Source organism: Heterodontus francisci, chromosome 7, assembly GCF_036365525.1.
Source record: "Heterodontus francisci isolate sHetFra1 chromosome 7, sHetFra1.hap1, whole genome shotgun sequence".
Lineage (NCBI taxonomy): Eukaryota > Metazoa > Chordata > Chondrichthyes > Heterodontiformes > Heterodontidae > Heterodontus > Heterodontus francisci.
Window position 1 is genome coordinate 13,351,052 of NC_090377.1, and position 23,235 is coordinate 13,374,286.

The following is a 23,235-nucleotide window of genomic DNA, read 5'->3' on the forward strand; positions in this document are numbered from 1 at the left end:
GTGCGCCATTTTCCCACACTCTCTTGGCTAATCTGGACATAGCAGCAGAAGCCTTTCCCATGCGCTTGTTGATTTCTGCATCGAGAGACAGGTTACTGGTGATAGTTAAGCCTAGGTAGGTGAACTCTTGATCCACTTCCAGAGCGTGGTCGCCCATATTGATAGATGGAGCATTACTGACGTCCTGTCCCATGATGTTCGTTTTCTTGAGGCTGATGGTGAGGCCAAATTCGTTGCAGGCAGCCGCAATCCTGTCGATGAGTCTCTGCAAACACTCTTCTGTGTGGGATGTTAGAATTAGAATTAGAACATTGCAGCGCAGTACAGGCCCTTCGGCCCTCGATGTTGCGCCGACCTGTGAAACCATCTGACCTACACTATTCCATTTTCATCCATATGTCTATCCAATGACCACTTAAATGCCCTTAAAGTTGGCGAGTCTACTACTGTTGCAGGCAGGGCGTTCCACGCCCCTACTACTCTCTGAGTAAAGAAACTACCTCTGACATCTGTCCTATATCTATCACCCCTCAACTTAAAGCTATGTCCCCTCGTGTTTGCCATCACCATCCGAGGAAAAAGACTCTCACTATCCACCCTATCTAACCCTCTGATTATCTTATATGTCTCTATTAAGTCACCTCTCCTCCTCCTTCTCTCCAACGAAAACAACCTCAAGTCCCTCAGCCTTTCCTCGTAAGACCTTCCCTCCATACCAGGCAACATCCTAGTAAATCTCCTCTGCACCCTTTCCATAGCTTCCACATCCTTCCTATAATGCAGCATTGTCAGCAAAGAGGAGTTCCCTGATGAGGACCTTCCGTACTTTGCTCTTCGCTCTTAGACAGGCAAGGTTGAACAACCTGCCATCTGATCTTGTGCGGAGGAAAATTCCTTCTTCTGAAGACTTGAACGCATGTGAGAGCAGCAGGGAGAAGAAGATCCCAAACAGTGTTGGTGTGAGAACACAGCCCTGTTTCATGCCACTCAGGAAAGGAAAGGGATCTGATGAGGCACCGCTATGCTGAATTGTGCCTTTCATATTGTCATGGAATGAGGTGATGGTGCTTAGTAGCTTTGGTGGACATCTGATCTTTGCTAGTAGTGTGAAGAGACCACGTCTGCTGACGAGGTCAAATGCTTTGGTGAGATCTATGAAAGCAACGTAGAGGGGCATCCTTTGTTCGTGGCATTTCTCTTGTAGCTGGCGAAGGCAGAACAGCATGTCAATGGTGGATCTCTCTGCTCGAAAGCCACACTGTGCCTCAGGGTAGACACGCTCAGCCAGCTTTTGGAGCCTGTTTAAAATGACTCGAGTGAAGACTTTCCCCACTATGCTGAGCAGGGAGATTCCACGGTAGTTGTTGCAGTCACCGCAGTCACCCTTGTTCTTATAGAGGGTGATGATATTGGCATCGTGCATGTCCTGTGGTACTGCTCCCTCATCCCAGCACAGGCAAAGCAGTTCATGGAGTGCTGAAAGTATAGCAGGCTTGGCACACTTGATTATTTCAGGGGTAATGCCGTCCTGTCCAGGGGCTTTTCCACTGGCTAGAGAATCAATGGCATCACTAAGTACCGATTTTGTTGGCTGTTCATCCAGCTCATCCATGACTGGCAGAGACTGGGCTGCATTGAGGGCGGTCTCAGTGACAACATTTTCCCTGGAGTACAGTTCTAGGTAGTGCTCCACCCAGCGGTCCATTTGCTTGCATTGGTCAGTGATAATGTCCCCTGATTTAGACTTGAGGGGGGGCGATCTTCCTGATGGTTGGCCCAAAAGCTCTCTTCATGCATTCCTCTGATGCTTCTGGTGTCGGAGACCAACTGCATAGGTGTTGACAGTAGTCATTTGCACAGCGCCTGGCTGTTCTTTGTGCAGCGCTTCTGGCTACTTTAAATGCTACGGGTGTTAACTTGCTGGGGGCTTTCTTGTAGTTCAACAGTGCGATGCGCTTAGCGGCTATGACAGGTTCCAGCTCCTCAAAGTGAGATTGAAACCAGCCTGCATTCTGCTTCTCACATTTGCCATAGGTGGTCATTGCTGAGTCATAGATAGCATCTCTGATGTGGGCCCACTTGATCTCTGCATCCCCTGTAGGAGTGTTTTGAAGGGCTTTTTCAGGTGAATTTAGAAACTTATATAACAGCTGTGGATAAGAAATTCTGTTTGTGTTGATGCGCGGGCGGCCCTTCTGCTTGGAGTTATGCAGCTTTGGTTTGAGTCTAACTTTGCTGCACACCAGGGAGTGGTCGGTGTCACAGTCTGCACTGTGGAAGCTGCGTGTGATTTGGACGCTGTTTATCGAGGCTTGCCTTGTGACGATGAGGTCCAGCTGGTGCCAATGACGTGATCCTGGGTGCCTCCATGAAACCTGGTGACAGAGTTTAGTATGAAAGAATGAGCTGGTGATGCAGAGGTTGTGATAGGTACACAACTCCAGCAGTCTCTGTCCATTCTCATTCATCCTTCCAATGCCATAGCGCCCAAGGCAAGAGGGCCATGAGTCATGGTCGGCCCCAATCCTGGCGTTAAAGTCCCCCAGCAGGAACAAATGTTCCGTCTTGGGAATGCTACTAATGATATTATGGAGTTCCTCATATAACTGGTCTTTAACTTCAGTTGGGGAGCAGAGTGTTGGAGCATAGATGCTGAGTAGGTGTACTGGACCAGAGGCGGTGAGCAGTCGGATGGATAGTATGCGTTCCAAGCCATTTGAGGGTGGCTCTATCATGCTGAGCAAAGAGTTTCTGATGGCGAAGCCCACTCCATGCTGTCTTGGTTCTTCAGGATCCCTACCCTGCCAGAAGAAGGTGTAGTCTTGCTCTGTTAGAGATCCGCTCGCGGGGAGGCGTGTCTCCTGAAGTGCTGCAATGTCCACATTGAGTCTAGTGAGCTTGTTGTTAATGATGGTGGTCTTCCGAGAATCGTTGATTTGTGTAAGGTCTTCTGACAGGCCAGTTCTGACGTTCCAGCTTTCAAAACAATCGGCTGGTACCTGTCCTTTTTTTGTCGTGCGGTGTTGAATATACTCAATGACTAAGCATCTACAGCTCGCTAAAGTAACAAAAGACATATCTTGAGGAGGTGTAAATGGGAATTCAGAATCATCACCAACAGCTGTCATCCAAAAAAAAACACAATTCTCTGATACTTGTTACTCCAAACGGTGCTTGATTCAAGGTCAAAAAGGAAAGAAATTTTTTTAAAATTAACCAGACCTGGGGTGGGGATGTATGAATCTTGTTGGCAGATTAAGAATTGAAACACAAACTTTAGGGACCCTTACTAAAAATCTGCAGTTAATCTGCCATAATTGTAATCAATCTTGTTCAAAAAGTTTCCAAATACATTTTGGATTCTATTTATATGATTCTATTGTGAAACTTATAATTAATAATATTAAATTAGTTCTTTAAAATCCGTGTGAAGACAAAGCTCGAAATATTTTATTTTCTTTAGTCATAGTGTTGGAAAAGGAAAAAAGGGTTGAAGTTATTTTTTAAAGAGAAAACACAAATGTTTTGTCCTTGAAAACAACTTAGATATAAGGAGAAAGTATAAGAGTAAAAGAAAGTTTAAGAATTTCAGATGGCAAAGGGAAACGGAGATGTTTATTTGTTATCTCCTGGGAGTTCAGCTAACCAACAGTTTGAAGAAATGGCCTTTTTTGCCCCTCTGTGATAGTCCAACAGTTCAGTTGAAGGGGCGGAACGATTGAGACGTGCCGCTTGTTGTGGTGAGGACTGAGATTACGGACGACCCGGCGGCAGTAACAGGAAGTGAGTGAGTTGGAGCTGAGGTTTGGTTTTAAAAAAAAATCTTTCTATTTTTAAACAATTTAAAACTTTAAATCGTTTAGTTTAATTTTCCAGCTGGGGGCAGTTCTCGTGTTTGTCTTTAAATCTCTTTCCCACACGTGGTGCCTCCAGTTTCGAGGCTCCCTGGGGTCCCTCAGTATCAACAATCCCCTCGTTGATAGCAACATCTTTTATTATTATTTATTAAGTCATTTATTTAGACTTATCTCTGTTTCACAACATTTACAACTTTTTTTTATAGAATAATGAAAAAGGGAGTGAGATTAGTTTCTTTATTCGCAATATAAATATTTTTTTGTAGATGTTTTGTGGAGAATTACCTAAAAAAAAATCAGCAGTATTTTATATTTCTGGTCTATTTTCCTGTTATTAATAGTTTTACCTTGAAACTCTGTATTGGGGTGTTACCTCTCCTAAGAAAGAAAGAGCTGTCATTTATATAGCGCCTTTCATATTTATCCCTTAGAAACAGGAACAGGAGGAGGCCATTTGGCCCCTTGAGCCTGTTCCACCATTTAACAAGATCATGGCTGATCTGCAACCGAACTCCATATACCCACCTTTGCCCCATATTCCTTAATAACATTGAATAACAATAATTTATCAATCTTAGTTTTAAAATATGAACAATTGATCTCGCATCAACTGCTGTTTGTGGAAGAGAATTCCAAACTTCTGTCAGAACCTTTCTTGATATTGAACACCTTTATTAGGTCACCCCTTGGTCTTTTCTTTTCCATTAAGTAGAACCCAATCTGTTGAGTCCTTCCCGTAGGTTGATCTCGGAAAAGAGAATATGAGTTCTGATGAAAGGTTGCAGACCTGCAACGTTAACTCTGTTTCTCTGTTCACAGATACTGCCAGACTTGCTGAGTATTTCCAGCACTTTCTGTTTTCATTATATGGGCTCAATGGACTATTCTCAATCCTAATTTTCTTTTCCTCTTTTAGGAGTCAGGAAGCTAAAGTAGGAACTAATGTTTATCAGAGAATGTCGCCAGCCTCACTAACTAGCCTCGTCAGCCCGTGGCTGAGTGGATAGCACTCTTGCCTCTGAGTCAGAAGGTTGTTGATTCAAATCCAACTCCAGAGACTTCAGCACAAAATCTAGGCTGATACTGAGGGAGTGCTGCACTGTCAGAGGTGCTGTCATTCAGATATGACGTTAAACGGAACCCCTGTCTGCTTTCTCAGGTGAACATATAAGATCCTATGGCCACTTTCAAAGAGGAGAATGGCGTTATCCCCAGTGTCCTGGACAATATTTATCCCTCAGGTAGTAAAACACATTATCTGGTCATTATCATGTCACTGTTTGTGGGAGCTTGCTGTGCACAAATTGGCTGCTGCATTTCCTACATTACAATTGTGACTGCATTTTAAAAAAAGTACTTCATTGGCTGTAAATCACTTTGGGACATCCCCCGGTTATAAAAGTTGCTATATAAATGTAAGACTTCCTTTTCTTTAACTCCAGAGACTTACTTTCAATGGCTGTGTTGGAGAAGTTGGCTGATGATCTCCTGGCTCAGCCGTGGATCTCCGTGTCTATTGGTGACTCTCCTTTCCTGCTGAAGGCCTCTTTTAGTGATGCTGCCTACAGACTGATGCTCTCGGATCTCGACAGTGTCTGGTGGGAGGAGATGAACTCCAGTGATCTCAAACAAAGGGCACAGGTACGTCTTTAGATTCATGTTACAAACATAGGAACTGATGGATGAGCAAAGGCCTGGCACCACCTAGTTCACCTTTTACCGTCCTGGGAGTCACACAATAAAATTTTAATGGAATTGGTTGGCTAACCGTAAGGACAAGAGAAGACCATTCAGCTAGAGGTGTGCAAAGGAAACCCGACGTAAGCCCGAATTCCGGACCCGGAAGTCCAACCCGACCTGTCCCGAACCAAACACATCGTCAGGACCCGTCGGGGTCGGGTCGGGGTCGGGTGACAGGCCTTTACATCGGTACATGGGTAAAGGCCTGCTACCCGACTTGACCCCGATGGGATCCGATGGCGTGTGTCGGGTTCAGGTTGGGTCGGGCTTCCCAGTCCAGCATTCAGACTTGGGTCGGGTTTCCTTTTCACGCCTCTACATTCAGCCCCTTGAGCCTGTTCCGTCATTCAGTTAGATCATGGCTGATCTGTATCTTAACTCTATCTACCCGCCTTGGTTCCATTTCTGTTAATACACTTGTCCAACAGAGATCTATCAATATCAGTTTGGAAATTTTCACTTAACGCCCAGCCTCAACAACTTTTTGAGGGAGAGAGATCCAGATTTCCAGTATGCTTTGTGTGAAGAAGTGCTTCCTGATATCACCTTGAATGTCTTATCTCTTTAATGCCTTTAATGTGATGTCTCCTTGTTCTGGACTCCCCCAACCAAAAGAAATAGTTTCTCTCTATCTTACCCTATCAAACCTTTTAATCATATTAAGCACCTCAATTAGATCATTCCCTTAATCTTCTATACCCTAAGGAATACAAGCCTAGTCTATATATCCTGTCTTCATAATTTAACCCTTTTAGCCCCGGGATCATTCTGGTGAATCTGTGCTGCACCCCCTCCCAGCCAGAATATCCTTCCTGAGGTGCGATGCCCAGAACCTAATACACTTTCTCCAGATAGAGTCTAAGCAGAGCTTTGCACAGCTGTAACATTTTGCAGGAGAACCAGAAGTGCTCAATAAACACAGCCTTGCCTGCGTCAGCCACACCCTAAAAATAAAATCTGTTCTGCTGCAGTCAAGTTTGGGGCCTGCAGCCCAACTCAAAATGGGGCTGTGCCTCCCGCAGGTCTCAGTCTGACTACCTTTCACCTCTTCTCTTCCTCCTCCAGGTGTGCAGTTATTTATAAGTTTGCAGTAGCACGGGTCACTGCTTAAACTGTCTCTGCTCTTTAACTTGGACGTTTTTGCTTCACACTGTTTCTGAGCCACTTAAACTCCAGAAAAGGAAAGGCTGCACCAACTGCAGATGATTGGAACTCGAAACTTGGGTTGTATTCCTTGAACTTACGTAGAATTACATGGAATATATGGCACAGAAACAGGCTATTTGACCCAACCAATCCATGCTGTTGTTTATGCTGCACTCATCTTTCCTCATCTCATTCTATCAGCATAACTCTCTATTCCTTTCTCCCTCATGTGTTCATCTAGTTTCCCCATAACTGCATCTTTACTGTTTGCTTCAACTACTCCCTGTGGTAGCGAGTTCCACACCACTCTCTGGATAAAGAAGTTTCTTCTGAATTCCCTATTGGATTTCTTGGTGACTCTTATGTCGATGGCCTCTAGTTATGCTCTTCACAAGTGGAAGCATTCTGTATCCACTCTATCAAAACCTTTCATAATTCTAAAGACCTCTGTTAGGTCACTCAGCCTTCTGCATTCAAAAGAAAAGAGACACAGCCATTGAATGGCGGAACATGCTTGAGGGCCGCCTCCTGTTCCTATGTACCATTGTATATCCTGTATTTTAAACTAGTTGATCTCTTGTGGCTTTAGAAGGAAATGGCTTTGCTGTGATGTTCCTTATTGCAGGTGAGATGATGTAGCCTTGGGGAACCTACAAACACACTGTCCACGCTTTGACAGTGACTGTCAGCGGATTGGGGACCCTGCTGTCCATTGACAGGCTTCAGGGGTTAAATGACCCATTCCTGTTCCTCGAAAATGGTCTGTCATGGAATGACAGGATTTAAACTTGCACCTGTGATTTCTCAAATGCTGAGTTTCTGAGGCTTTGTGTTCTCCTGCAGGAGGTATGTGAGAAGTGTTGGAAATTCTCCAGAGCCTGCAGTTGCACACCTCCTGTTTTGACGTAACAATATTACTACAAACAGGATGCAGATCTACATTTTGACTGCAGATTACTGTATTGCTGGAAAACTTAGAAAAGGAAGCATATTACGGTATAAAAAGAGTTGGTTGCATCACCCACAGCAGCTTGCCGTGTATTGTATGTGTATATATAATATAATTGTTTTTAATGTAGAAAAATGTCCCCAAGTTCACCTCACCTCGTTGAGGGTGATAGACACATCAGAACGCACAGTGGCGCAGTGGTTAGCACCGTAGCCTCACAGCTCCAGGGACCCGGGTTCGATTCTGGGTACTGCCTGTGCGGAGTTTGCAAGTTCTCCCTGTGACCGCGTGGGTTTTCGCCGGGTCCTCCGGTTTCCTCCCACAGCCTAAGACTTGCAGGTTGATAGGTAAATTGGCCATTGTAAATTTCCCCTAGTGTAGGTAGGTGGTAGGGAATATGGGATTACTGTAGGGTTAGTATAAATGGGTGGTTGTTGGCCGGCACAGACTCGGTGGGCCGAAGGGCCTGCTTCAGTGCTGTATCTCTAAATAAATAAAAGGAAGACCCTGGTAGTTGCATGTAAACAACGACAGACAGACTTGCATTTATAAAGCACATTTCCCAACCTCAGGACATCCCAAAGCAGCTTTGCAGCCAATGAAGTACTTTTGAAGTGTAGTCACTGTTGTAATGTAGGAAACAACAACTTATATTTATATTGCACCGTTAATGTATTAAAGCATCCCAAGGTGCTTCACAGGAGCATTATAAAACAAAATTTGACACCGAGCCACATAAGGAGATATTAGGCCAGATGACTAAAAGCTTGATCAAAGAGATAGGTTTTAAGGAGTGTCTTAAAGGAGGAAAGCGAAATGGAGAGGGGCAGGAAGGGTATTCCAGAGCTTGGGGCCAAGGCAACTGAAGGCGTGGCTTCCAGTGGTGGAGCGATTAAAATAGGGAATGCTCAAGAGACCAGAATTAGAGGAGCACGATATCTCGAAGGATTGTGGGGCTGGAGGAGTTTACAGCGATAGGAATGGGCGAGGCCATGGAGGGATTTGAGAACAAGGATGAGAATTTAAAATTAAAATGCTGTTTGACTGGGAGGTAATGTAGGTCAGAAAGCACAGGGGTGATGGATGAATGGGACTTGGTGCGAGTTTAAAAAATGGGCAGCAGAGTTTTAGACGACCTCAAGTTTGTGGAGGGTGGAAGATGGGAGACCAGGCCAGAAGTAAGTTGGAATATTCAAGTCTAGAGGTAACAAGGGCATGAATGAGGTTTTCAGCAACAGAAGAGCTGAGACAGGGGCGAAGTCAGGCGATGTTACAGAGCTGGAAATGGGAACCAATGATAATGGATTTTTTGACCAATTATAGCTATCAGTCTCTATCAGTTAGTTACAACTGACCCAGGCATGAGGTGAGGAAAACCCCCAGTTCTGGAGAGCTTTGGGAACCAGAAGTCCAAATTCACCTGTTCTTCCCGAGCACATTACACTCACCACACGGCCTGTGTTAAATTGCGAATGTACTCAAACTGTAGCCCAAAGTTTTGCTGAGTTTTATGCTCAATAAGATGCGGGAGTTTGGCACTGAGGAATTTGAATGTTTTCACGTTCCTCACTTTTGTGTAGGTGTGGAGATGTACCTGGTGTGTGTGATTAGATGTTCCGCATCTACCAGCGTCCCCCCTTCCTTCCACCCTGCAATGGTCTGCAAACTTACAAAGTTGTTTGGTTAAATGTTTATTCTTGGCATGTGGTAACACCAGCAAGGTTGCTTTTCTTCCCCATTCCTAATCAATGGGTGACTTGCTAAGCCACTTCAGAGGCCATTAAGAATCAGTCGTGCTGTGTGGACAAAGAAGAAAACCATTTGCATTTAGAATCTCAGGACATCCCATCAGTGCTACCACTCTCACCTCTTGGGTCAGCAGGTATTTCCACTCCAGGGGCTTGAGCTTATGAGCTAGGCCGACGTTCCTCAGTACTGCACAACAGGAGGTGCTGTTAAACTGAGGCCCTCTCGGGTGGATGTAAAAGAGCTCATGGCAATATATAAGAAAGAGCAAGGGAGTTCTCCCCGCTATCCCTCAAACAGTTACACTAAAACACTTGATCTCATTATTATGATATTTCTGTTTGTGGGAGCTTGTTGTTAGATTAGATTAGATTAGATTAGAGATACAGCACTGAAACAGGCCCTTCGGTCCACCGAGTCTGTGCTGAACATCAACCACCCATTTATACTAATCCTACACTAATCCCATATTCCTACCACATCCCCACCTGTCCCTATATTTCCCTACTACCTACCTATACTAGTGACAATTTATAATGGCCGATTTACCTATCAACCTGCAAGTCTTTTGGCTTGTGGGAGGAAACCGGAGCACCCGGAGAAAACCCACGCAGACACAGGGAGAACTTGCAAACTCCACACAGGCAGTACCCGGAATCGAACCCAGGTCCCTGGAGCTGTGAGGCTGCGGTGCTAACCACTGTGCCGCCCTGTGTTGTGCACAAACTGGCTGCTGATTCTACTGCATTACAATAGAAACTGCATTTCATTGGCTGTGAAGTGCTTTGTAACGTCCTGAGTTGGTAGAAGGCACTATGTAAATGTTATTCTGTTGCTGCCGCTCCTTTTCGCTGCTTCTCACCCTAGCAGATTGGCCTCAACGTGATTCTCTCTTCCCAGGAGCTGAACAAGCGGCTGAAGGCGCCGGAGTCTGCATTCTGCCGGCACCTCCACGAGGCGGTGGTCCCCCTGCTGCAAGGTAGAGGCGGGGATCCCCTGCCCGGCTTCACATGCGAGCGAGTTCGGAATCTGCTCAACGTCAGCCTGAGGAGCGAGTTATCTGGTGTCCCTTTCTACTGGACATTCCGCTGCATTGAGGCTCCCCTAAGCATGGTGAGTACTTTCTTTCATTCTTCATGGGATGTGGGCATCGCTGGCAAGGCCAGCATTTATTGCCCATCCCTAATTGCCCTTGAGAACAATGGTGGTGAGCCACCACCTTGAACTACTGCAGTCCATGTGGTGCGGGTACACCCACCGTGCTGTTAGGGAGGGAGTTCCAGGATTTTGACCTAGTGACATTGAAGGAACGGCGATTATAGTTCCAAGTCAGGACGGTGTGTGGCTTGGAGGGGAACTTGCAGGTGGTGTTCCCACGCATCTGCTGCCCTTGTTCTTCTAGGTGGTAATGGTCACAGGAAGGTGCTGTCAAAGGAGTTGCTGCGGTGCATCTTGTAGATGGTACACACTGCTGCCACAGTGTGTCGGTGGTGGAGGGAGTGAATGGGGTGCTGATCAAGCAGGCTGATTTGTCTTGGCTGCTGGTACTGCATGTGGGGGTGGGGGACGGGAGATCTAACCAGGCTGATGGGCAGAGGACTGGGTAATGCTGCAGATTAGGACACTTCCCTGTCTTACCTCAGAGACTTGGATTTGTACAATAGAGCATTAGGGACAGGTGGTGACCATTCAGCCCTGCACAACTGTTCTGTTCCTGCCATTCTGTCCGATCGTGGCTGATCTCTGCCTTGTGTTCGTTTACCTGCCTTTGCTCCAAGTCTCTTGATACCCTTACCCAACAAAAGTCAACTCAGACTTTAAAAGCTCAAATTGACCCCCCGTATCCACAGCCTTTTGGGGAAGAGGTGTTTCCTGACGTCACCCCTGATGGCCTAACTCTAGAGTCATAGGGTTATTACGGCACAGCACGAAGCCATTTGGCCCATCAAGTCCATGCTGTAATTTTGATTGTCCCTCCCCTGATAGCCTTGGCCGGTCATCACTCAAGAAACCAGTGTCCAGGACTTTTTAATTCAGCATTGTTACTTGGGCAGCCAGTCCTGGTGCAGGTGATGTGGAGGTTTGAGGGGTTCATTGCCCTATCACTCACTTTAACGGTAGTGTATGTCTTTAATTGAGACATCAAAAACAGGTTATTTACCTTTGGTTGTAGAATTATTAAACAGGAAATGAAGAGGTAAAGTCAAAAGATTGAAAACGTTAAATCGACAACTTTTTGCAGAACTTTTTTCTCCATGCTTGAAGCGATTTTATTTTCCTCCAAAAGATTCTGTAACGGCTGGTTTAAACCTGTTTTGAGGCCGCTATTGAACGTAAGAAATGTGTTTTGGTTGCCATTAAGGTTCCCCTGGCCAGCATTCACTCCTCCCTCAGCTAACACCATCAGAAACATCAGGGCGGCACAGTGGTTAGCACCGCAGCCTCACAGCTCCAGCGACCTGGGTTCAGTTCTGGGTACTGCCTGTGCGGAGTTTGCAAGTTCTCCCTGTGTCTGCGTGGGTTTTCGCCGGGTGCTCCGGTTTCCTCCCACCTCCAAAAGACTTGCAGGTTGATAGGTAAATTGGCCATTGTAAATTGCCCCTAGTGTAGGTAAGTGGTAGGAGAATGGTGGGGATGTGGTAAGGAATATGGGATTAATGTAGGATTAGTATAAATGGGTGGTTATTGGTCAGCACAGACTCGGTGGGCTGAAGGGCCTGTTTCAGTGCTGTATCTCTCAATAAAAAAATAAAAGAAACATTCATCCTACTACTGTTTGTAAGATCGGGCAGTGTGGCTATTCTAAAGATGGTGCATGTTATAAAAATGTGTTTTACAGCTTTGGATACAGAACTGTTTTAAAGTGAAATGATAATAGTTGGCTATCTGCTACCTTTTTGTTAACGGGGTGTGAGTGCCAATGGCAGGACCAACATTTATTACCCGTTCCTAATTGAGTGGCAGTTAAAAGTCAATCACATTGCTGTGGCACTGGGGTCACGTATAGCCAGACTGGGTAAGGGCGACAAGTTTCCTTCTCTGACAGCGATTAGTAAATCGGTCGGGTTTTTACGACAATCTGGTAGTTTCATGGTCGCCATTACTGATAGGCGATTTTTATTTCAAATTTATATAATTAACTGAATCGAATTTCCTCAGTTGCTGTGGTGGGATTTGAACTTATGCCTCTGGGTCATAAATCCAAGCCTCTGGGATTACTAGTCCAGTAAACGTAACCACTACTCTACTGTTCCTGTGCATGGCGTATTTGTGGAGTTCTAAGAGAGGTGTTCCACGTCAATGCAGGTCTCTGCATGTCTCCTGTTCTTCTATCCAAACAAAAGGTGTGAACATAAGCTGCTGTGCTGTCATTTGCCACTAGGGGGTAGGACAACACCACTTTAGACATTGACAGTGTTTTGAGACTGAGGTGAACTGGATACCCTGAAATCCCAAAACAGACAGCAAACCATCTATACCTGAATTTTATTTATCGATCTAATACTTTTGTATTTCATTCTGTTGTTTTTTGGATGCAGGAAGGGAGGGATGAACCGTCCTATGGGCACATGCACCGGCATAAACATGTTGGGCGAAATTGCCTGTTTCTGTGTTATGAACTCTACATATTCAGTGGCACAGGGTTTTAAACTGGAGTGTTCGGTCAAATTCCTGATCCCCAATCCCTGTTTTACTATTGGTGCTAGAAGTGTCGGGGGCTTGTGGCAGGACTCACAGCAGTCATTTTTGCAGCAAACAATGTCTATGTACTCAGTAAGCAGTCTATTTAAGCCACACTCGACAGCAAACAGAGTCTATTTAAGGGATCTCCATGAGCTACAGCAAATAGAACTCATGGCCCAAACTGCAGCTAAGTCCCCTGATTTCTCCAGCAAAATGCAGTGAGTGCAAAGACTGCAGTTGTATTCCCTTGAATATAGAAAATTGAGGTGTGATCTAATCACAGTGTTTAAGATGATTAAAGGACTCGATATTCTAGAGGGAGAAACTATTTCCTCTGCTGGGGCAGTCCAGAGCAAGCGGACGTTAAAATTGGAGCTAGGCTGTTTGCGTGTGAAACTAGGCAGCATTTTTTCCACTCAAACGTTTGTGGAAATCTGGAACTCTCCCCCCCCGCCCCACAAATGCTGTTATTGGGTGCAACAATTGAAACTTTCCAGATTGAGATTGAAATATTTTTGTTAGGTAAGTGTATCAAGGGTTACGGTGCAAAGGCAGGTAAATGGAGTTGAGGTTCAGACAGGCCATGTTCTGATTGAATGGAGAAACAGGCTTGAGGGGCTGAATGGCCTCCTCCTCTTACTAAGTTTCTGTAAAATCTTTGAATCGATTAAAGCCTTTGTTCGAATACCCACAGTGTGCGCGCACTTGGACGTTATCCTGTGTTGGTAAGGCGTGTTTCATTTTCCCCTTGCTCTTAAGGGATTATTTCCCTCTGTTAGCTAATAGGTTTAAGTACAAAATATGTCTCCCCCTTTATACTGCTAGTTCAATAAGTTGAGTGAATGCCGCACAGTACCACACCTGGCAAGTGCCTGGTGCTTAGGTGCCGCCTGCCATACTGAGGGAGTGTAGCACTGTTGGAGGAGCAGTCTTTTAGATGAGACCTTAAACCGAGGCTCTGTCTGACCTCTTGGGAAGAGGTAAAGACACCATGGTGCTATTTCGAAGAGGAAAAGGGTGGTTCTTCTCACTCCCCGAGCTAATGTCTATCCCTCAAACAACACTTAAAAAATAGGTATATCTGGTAATTATCTCATTGGTGCTTGTGGGACCTTGCTGTGCATAAATTGGCTGCTGCTTTTCCTGCATTATTGTAGATTTGAGGTTAATTGACCAAAAAAAGGGAAGATGAGAATTTTTTTTTACACAGTGAGTTGTTGTGATCGGGAATGCGCTGCCTGAAAGGGCGGTGGAAGCAGATTTAATAGCAACTTTCAAAAGGGAATTGAATATGTACTTAAAGAGGAAAAAATTGCAGGGCCATGAGGTGAGAGCATGGGAAATGGGACTAATTGAATAGCCCTTTCACAGAGCAAACACAGGCATGATGGACCAAAGTGCTTTTGAAATGTAGTCACTGTTGTGACGCAGCTAGTTTGCACACAGTAAGCTCTCCCAAACAGCAGTCTGATAATGACCTGATCATTGGTTGAAGGGTAAATATTGGCCGGGACACTGGGGAAAACTCCCTGCTGTTCTTCAAAATTGTGCTGTGGGATCTTTTATGCACACTTAGCAGGGCATACGGGGCCTCGGTTTAATGTCACATCTGAAAGCTGACACCTCCAACAATGCAGTATTCCCTCAGTATTGCACAGGGAGCTTCAGCCCTAGGTTCTGGGGTGGGACTTGAGCCCTGACCTTCTGGCTTGGAGGCCAGAGTGCTACCCACTGAGCCAAGGCTGGTGGTGGATTGAGTTTAAAGTTCCACTGGAGGAGCACAAGGGACTTGGATGGTGGGGTGGGCTGTTGTTTGGGTGGGGTTGGGTGGGGTGATAGACAGATTTACAGATCGCTGGGCCGACTCTTCGACCTAGGGATATTGCCACGGCCAAGAAGCCATGGAACGGAGCCCACGCTTCTGCAGAGGACTCGTCTGAACCAGCCAGAGCGGGTGGGCGGCTGAGGAGGGAGAGGTTTGAACCTGTGGTGGAGCAGGATTTGGGAGCAGCTGCCTTGGTTTCAGCCATTGCTTGAGGCTGCTTTGGAAATTTGTCTGTCTCCAGCGCATTTGGTGTCTCCATCCTCTGGGAGATAAGTGGCTGCTTTTCCCCGTCAGGCGCTCTTTTTAATTATGTGGCTGTGATTTTCTATTTTTCCTCACTCAGAAATGTAAATTTCTGTCATTTTTCACAAACCCAGTGTCATGATTTAATTAAAACCAGGCGCCAGTATCATTTAAGTACTTTTTTTTTAAAAAAAGAAAGCATTTGTTGCTCTCCTCTCGGCTGTTTAAACAGTGTCGGACTGGAAAGTTCTGAGTCTCAGTCTCCTCCTCCTCCTTTTCTGCTGCAAACAATTCTGGACTGAAAATGTCTTCCCTTTCCGTGTTTGATTCCACAATCACCCCCCCCCCCCCCCCCAACAATCACCTCTTTAAAGTACATTTAGCAAGTCTTTTTTGACAATGTCAGTGTCAGTACTGAAGGGGTGTTGCACTGTCATAGGTGAAATCTTTCAGAAGAGATGTTAAAGCCGAGGCTGGGTCTGCTCTTTCAGGTGGATGTAAAAGATTCTGTGGTGCTATTTAGAAGGAGAGCAAGGAATTTCTCCCCGGCGTCCAAGGCCAATATTAATCCCTCAACCATCTTCAGTTACAAACAGATCATCTGGTCATTATCACATTGCTGTTTGTGGGCCGTCGCATTTGCAACATCACAACAGAGACTGTACTTCATGGCTGTAAAGTGCATTGGGATGTGAGATTGTGAAAGGTGCTATATAAATGCAAATTCTTTGTCACATTAAAGGCACTGTACTTGCTGTAGTTCGTTCATTCAATCTATTTCTAAGCCGCAAGTACCTCATCCAACGTGCTCCCCCTTCTTCCCTACATCTTCAGTGCTCGAATTGAAGCTCCTCCAACTCATTCTTTAACAGGACGGAGAGCAGTAGTGAATGGCTGTTTTCCAGACTGGATGAAGGTATGTAGTGGGGCTCCCCAGGGGGCAGATTTAGGACCACTGCTTTTCTTGATCTGTATGAATGATCTTGACTTGGGCTAACAGGGCACAATTTCAACATTTGTGGATGCCACACAACTTGGAAGTATTGTGAACTGTCAGCAGGATAGCAATAGACTTCAAGAGGACATAGATAGGCTGGAGGAATGGGCGGGCATGTGGCAGACGAAATTTAATACAGTGAAAATTGAAGTGATGCATTTTGGTAGGAAGAACGAGGGGAGGCAATATAAAATACTAGATGCAATTCGAAAGGGGATGTAGGAGCAGAGTGACCTGGGAGTATATGTGTACAAATCGTTGAAGGTGGCAGGGTAGTTTGAGAAACTGGTTAATAAGGCATACAGGATCCTGGGCTTTATAAATAGAGGCATAGAGTACAAAAGCAAGGAAGATATGATGAACCATTATAAAACACTGGTTCAGCTGCATCTGGAGTATTGTGTCTAACTCTGGGCACTGCACTTTAGGAAGGATGTGAAGACATTGGAGAGGGTGCAGAAAAGATTTATGGTTCCAGTGATGAGGGACTTCAGTTACATGGACAGATTGGAAAAGCTGGGGTTGTTCTCCTTAGAGAAGACAAGGTTGAGAGGAGATTTGATAGAAGTGTTCAAAATCATGAGGGGTCTGGACAGAGTAGATAGAGAGAAACTGTTCCCATTAGCGGAAGGGTCAAGAACCAGAAGACGCTGATTTAAAGTGATTGGCAAAAGAACCAAAGACAATATGAGGAAAAACTTTTTTTATGCAGCGAGTGGTTAGGATCTGGAATGCACTGCCTGAGAATTTGGTGGAGGTAGGGTCAATCATGGCTTTCAAGTGGGAATTGGATAATTATCTGAAGAGAAAAGATTTACAGGGCTCGGGGGAAAAGGCAGGGGAGCGGGATGAGCTGAATTGCTCTTGCAGAGAGCTGGCATATACACGACAGGCTGAATGGCCTCCTTCTACGCCTTAACCATTCTTTCAGTCTAAGATAAATACATGAAGGGGATAGATTTGCAGGGCTGTGGGGAAAGAGCGGGCGAATGGGACTAATTGGATGGCTCTTTCAAAGAGCCAGCATGGACACTGTGGGTTGAATGGCCTCTTTTTGTGCCTTTATCATTCTAGAATTCTGTAACCTCAACACTCGAGGGCAATGAAGAGCACGCTGGAAAACAGCCTTGAGGTGGCAGAAGGAGCAAGGAGCTTGTATCTATACACCGAGCACCTCATGACATTCTCTCTGTCCATCCCAAAGCACCTCATATACAATGAAATTCTTTGAGATGCTGTCGTTTTTGCTGTGCCCATGATGTGGCAGGCATTGCGCGCACTGCAAGGTGGATTGTTTTAAAGGCATTTCATTGAGGGAAGAATGATTAATGTTGACCCTAGGCACTAGAAGCCCTCCACACTCTTCCAATAGGATCATGTGATCTTTCATATCGAGCTGAACAAGCAGAGAGGGTCTTCATGGAACATCTCCTCTTCAAGAACGGCCCTTCCAACAGAGCAGCACTCCCTCAGTACTGGCAGCCAGGATTCGATGCTGAAATTTCTGTAGTGGAACTTGAACCCTAAAAACCACCTGATTCGGAGGTGAAAGTGCGACTCACTAAGCCATGGATGGCACTCACTGGCATTGAGGGTGAAGTGGCGCTGTTAAGCTGTTGAGCCGGGTGGCCTAGTATGGAGGGGTGACTCAGCTCTGATAGATCAAGGGAGCTGAACTAAACTGTACACAATCACTGATGCTGTCAGTCTCCACTGATGTTAATTTGAGAGTGCAGTCCTACCAAGCTATGTGGATAGATTGGAGAAGCTGGGGCTGTTCACCTTAGAGAAGAGAGACTTGACAGGTGCTCAAAATAATGAGGGGTCGAGACAGAGTAGATTGAGAGAATTTTTTCCCATGGGTCGAGAACCAGAGGGGACTAATTTAATGTGATTGGCAAAAGAAACAAAGGCAACTTGAGGGAAAACGTTTTTACGCAGCGAGTGGTTAGGATCTGGAATGCACTGTCTGAGAGTGTGGTGGAGGTAGATTCAGTGAGTGTTTAGGATCTGGAATGCACTGTCTGAGAGTGTGGTGGAGGTAGATTCAGTGAGTGTTTAGGATCTGGAATGCACTGTCTGAGAGTGTGGTGGAGGCAGGTTCAGTGTGTGTTTAGGATCTGGAATGCACTGTCTGAGAGTGTGGTGGAGGTAGATTCAGTGAGTGTTTAGGATCTGGAATGCACTGTCTGAGAGTGTGGTGGAGGCAGGTTCAGTGAGTGTTTAGGATCTGGAATGCACTGTCTGAGAGTGTGGTGGAGGTAGATTCAGTGAGTGTTTAGGATCTGGAATGCACTGTCTGAGAGTGTGGTGGAGGCAGGTTCAGTGTGTGGTTAGGATCTGGAATGCATTGTCTGAGAGTGTGGTGGAGGTAGATTCAATTGCGGCTTTCAAAAAGGAATTGGATAAACACCTGAAGGGAAAAAATTTACAGGGCTACGGGGAAAGGACAGGGGAGTGGGACTAGGTGAGTTGCTCTTGCAGAGAGCCGGCACAAGCTTGATGGGCTGAATGGCCTCCTTCTGTGCTGAAACCATTCCATGAATTGAAATTTATCTCCTTCATGGTAGACTCAGTGACTCCACCTGTGCAGTTTCGCTTAGTGATGCCATCAGTACTCACTGTTTAAGTAAATATATTGGGGTAGGGGTTGTGGGGGAAATCTCGCAACCAACATGGAAAAGCAAACAGAATGTGAGCTAATCCTGTGGGATTGTGTTTATTTTTGTAAGGTGTTTTCTGATGGTGACGTTCACTCTGTTAATCGCGTGTGTAAATGGGATAAAACACTGAGAGGCAATTGTAGAATGTGCTACTTTTTAACAGATTGTCTTGTGTGGAACCAAAAGTGAACTGTCAACAGGGTTAGAGCAAGGTGGTGTTTCTACAAATAAACATTAACTGGGATAATCAGCAATTTGTTTCAAGGCTAGTTGCAGGGTGACTGGTTTCTACCATCCATTTTGCTTCGGGCAGATATGAGGAATAAAAGCACTTTTACCTCTTAGTAGAGTAGTGATTTAACTAGTCTGTGCACTGATGGCCTCAGAAAAGGAGCCTGGAGTGCCAGCCATAGCTCAGTGGGTAACACTCTCGCCTCTGAGTCAGAAGGTTGTGAGTTCAAGTCCCCACTCCAGAAACTTGAGCGCAAAGTCCAGGTTAACGCCCTTTGTGCTGTACAGAAGGAGTGCTGCATTGTTGGAAGTGCTGTCCTTCAGATGAGACGTTAATCCGAGGCCCTGTCAGGTAGACGCAAAAGATCCTATGGCACTATTTTTAAGATGAACGGAGGAGTTTCCCCCTGATATCCTGGCCAATGTTTACCCTTCAAACAACATTACCAGTTACAGGTAATCTGGTCATTATCTCATTGCCGTTTGTGGAACCTTGCTGTGCTGAAATTGGCTTCTGCGTTTCCTACTTTACAACAGTGAGTTCATAAGTACTTCTTTTGTTGTAAAGTGCTTGAGGTGTCCTGAGGTTGTGAAAGGCACTATATAAATGCAAGTCTGTCTTTTGACTATATCACTATATAAGGCTTTAGGCAGTGAGTGGAGGTGAGTGAGATAGTTATGGTGTCAGGTGATAATGTGGAAATCGGTGGTCTTGGTGATGGATTGGATGCTGATCATGAAGGTACTTGATTGGCTGAAAAACATTTTAAGACGTGAAACATCTCGACTCTATTTTCTCCTCTCGTCCTGTCCTGTCTCCTTTCTCCCCCTCCCTTGCCCTCCCTCTCTTGTCTGTCTCTGTGTCACTCTCTCTCTCTCTCTCTCCCACTCCTCCTCCTCCCTCCACTCCCTCCCCCGTTAGGGGTGGTGGGCAGGTATAAAAATCAGTTCGCGATCTGGTGACCCCAGGGAACCGGGAAGAGGCTTTGGCAGCTGTGGATTCCTGCAGTGGTTCTGCTGTTCCCGTGTGGTTTTCCCGAATCCAGAGGTGAAAACGATGGCGCAACAGTGACATTATTGTGCGTGATTTTTCAATGTAAAGAAGACCCTCTTTGCGTTGGAGGCTGGTGGCCCTCCCATGTCTGAATTAAGGTAAAATAAAGAAGGTTTTTGGAGGGTGGAGATGGGGGACGAAAGCATCAGGAAGGTGATGCATCACTCACTCACCATTTCAATTCCCTCCCCCCACTACCTCCACCATTCTCAGATGGTGGGGAGAGGGGGATGTAAACCAACCCCATTGGATCCATTTGCCTCCAATGGAGGCAATGCCAGCATCGGTGAAGAAAGAAACGTTATTAACGGGAGAAATTTTGCCGAAGCAGTGGTGGTTCGGTCGTCGGGGTGGTTTTCAGGCGACTGGTCCCGCCTCCGCCACGACATAGCCAGGAGGAGGTGATTAAGAGCTGGGAGGCAGCCAATTAAGGACGGTGGGCAGCTTTCCATGCTGTCGGCCCAGTCAGCGGGCTGGAAGCTCTGGAGCCTCGGCAGCGCCACTGAGAGAGGTGGCTGCTGCTGAGGCAGCAAGGAGAACGCGAGGGCGCCTTCATTTTGAGGTGCCCTTGGAAAGGTGAGTGTGAAATGAATTTTTACGTGGGCCAAGCAGGCAGAGTCTAGAGGGGAAACGTGGGGGCCTCATTTGCTGCCAGCGGCCCCCTCCAGCTCCGATGGCCCCCTCTTCCCCCAGCTGGCGGCCTCCCTGTGTGGTCGGGACAGCTGTGCCACTGGCAAAATGCCCAGGAAGATCACCCTTAATTGGGAAATCATTCAAATTGACTGTCCGCCTCCATTTGGCGGGTAGCCGAGCCACTGCTGATCCCGCTGTTGGGATTGCATTGGGGAGCTATCCTGGTGTGGCTCCCTGGCATTTTACCCACCACCCCCCCCTCCCCCCACCTCTGTTCCCGCCATCCACCCAATATTTCAGGTCAGTGACCCTTCCCCAGAACTGGAAGAAGTTAGAGATGTAACAGGTTTTAAGCGAGTGCAGAGGCAGGGAAAGAGAGGAGGGAAGGATGGAACAAAAGGGGAAGGCCTGTGATGGGGTGGATTAGCAGGAGTGATTAAATGAAGAGCAGAAACATTACCAGCTCCTTCTATTCGAAAAAAAAAGGGAGCAGTTGTGATGCATTTTTTTAGGAAAAATGAGAAGAGGCAATAGAAGAGTACGATTCTAAAGTGGGTGCAGGAACAAAAGACTCTGGAGTATAGGTGTCCAAATGGTTGATGGTGGCAGGGCAGATTCAGAAAGCTGTTCAAAGGGCATTTGGGGTCCTTCGCTTTATAAAAAGAGGCATAAAGTGCAAAACCAATGAAGTTATGATGAATCTTTATAAAACACTGGTTCAGCCTCAACTCGAATATTGTGCCCAATTCTGGGTACCACATTAGGAAGGATATGAAGGCTTTAGAGAGGATGCAGAAAAGATTCATGAGAATGGCTCCAAGGATGAGGGACTCCAGTTACTTGGATAGATTGGAAAAGCTGGGATTGTTCTCCTTAGAGGTTGAGAGGAGGCTTGATAGAGATGCTCGAAATCATGAGGGGTCTGGACACAGTAGATGGGGAGAAACTGTTTCCATTGGCGGATGGGTGGACAATCAGAGGACACTGATTTAAGGTGATTGGCAAAACAAGCAAAGGCGACATAAGAAAACTTTTTTAGGCGGCAAATGTTTAGTATCTGGAATGCGCTGCCTGGGAGCGTGATGGAGGCAGATTCAATTGTGGCTTTCATGAGGGAATTGGATAATTATCTGAAAGGAAAATATTTGCAGGGCTCCGGGGAAAGGGCAGGCGGAGTGGGACTCGCTAAGTTTCTCTTGCGGAGAGCTAGCACGGGATGAATGGGCCACGTGGTGGCCTCCTGTGCTTTAACTGTTCTATCATTCAGAGATTATGATTTGAAACTGTTGAACTCGGTGTTGAGCCCGGAAGGGAACAGTATAGGAGGCTGAGGTCAGAGTGGGAATAGGATGGAGAATTAAAATGGCAAACAACTAGAAACTTTCAGTCTCTTTGCCCCTGCTCTTCAAAACTCGCTGACTCGACCTTCAGAGCAGCTGCTGACCAAATATCGAGCAGCGGCAGACTATTGACTTTGTTCTCCATCTCTTGAAGTCTAATTGATTGTAGTGGCGCACTTGTTAATACATTCACGTGAAAATTCTTTGTGTGATATTTTTGTTGGGGCACACTCATTGCAAGTTGTGAAAGTCAATAAATCTGATAATTTAGGGCTGGCTTGAAAGTTGTTTGATTTGCTGTTAAAACTCATCTGGTCCTGGCAGTGGAACCTGCCACCACTTTACATTCATTGGAGCACACTCCAGTACCCCCACAACAACAACTTGCATTTATATAACACCTTTAACATAGTAAAACCTCCCAAGGTGCTTCCCAGGGGTGTCAAGGCAAATGTTTGACACTGAGTCACATACTCCCATATGTATTAGAACAGGTGGCTAAAAAGCTTGGTCGAAGAGGTAAGTTTTAAAGAGCATCTAAAGGAGCAAAGAGAGGTAGACAGGAAGAGAATTCCAGAGCTTAGGGCCTAGGCAGCTGAACACATGGCCAGTAATAGTGGAACGATGTAAGTAGGGAATGCTCAAGAGGTCAAATTTTTTTACTGAGCTGTCCCAGTTGTAATATAACAATTGCAAGAGAAAAAGGACCTCCTTCCTAGGGCAACTAGAAAGAGGCAATCAAAACAGCCTTGACAGTGTGACCCACTTCCAAGCGCGCACAGAGATTTATTAAAGAGCAAACAGGTGAATGATGGTGTTAAATGGCACCTGAAGATACTTCACACCCAACCAATTAGTTCCATGCTCTACCAGATGCAATGAAACCTCCCTTCCAACTTCAGCAGGTAAATGCGTTCGGCCACAGATCAGCCATGATCTGATTGAATGGCAGAACTGGCTAAAAGGCCTACTCCTGTTCCCAACTTAGCTTGAAGGCTGTTGCTACTATTCATCACCAGCTGCTGGTTTTTAAAAATAAGAAGAAAGCCTCAGGGCACCCGGAAATTCTTTTAAGTGTAACGTAGGAAATGCAGCATCCAGTTTGCGCATAGCGAGATCTCACAAAT

At 45.9% G+C, this 23,235-nt stretch overlaps 1 protein-coding gene across 4 annotated transcripts in view; it reads left to right on the forward strand.

Moving 5' to 3' along the window:
- The window catches only part of cfap65 (cilia and flagella associated protein 65), a 473,759-nt gene that overhangs the window by 207,104 nt on the left and 243,420 nt on the right, over positions 1-23,235 (forward strand). For 3 of the 4 annotated variants that reach the window (XM_068034809.1, XM_068034810.1, XM_068034811.1), the window contains exons 35-36: positions 5,300-5,498; positions 10,339-10,551. In XM_068034809.1, the coding sequence (XP_067890910.1) occupies positions 5,300-5,498; positions 10,339-10,551 (412 nt within the window). Of the gene's footprint in view, positions 1-5,299; positions 5,499-10,338; positions 10,552-17,261; positions 17,335-23,235 lie in introns of those variants that run through there. The other variant, XM_068034812.1, reaches the window with a different exon arrangement.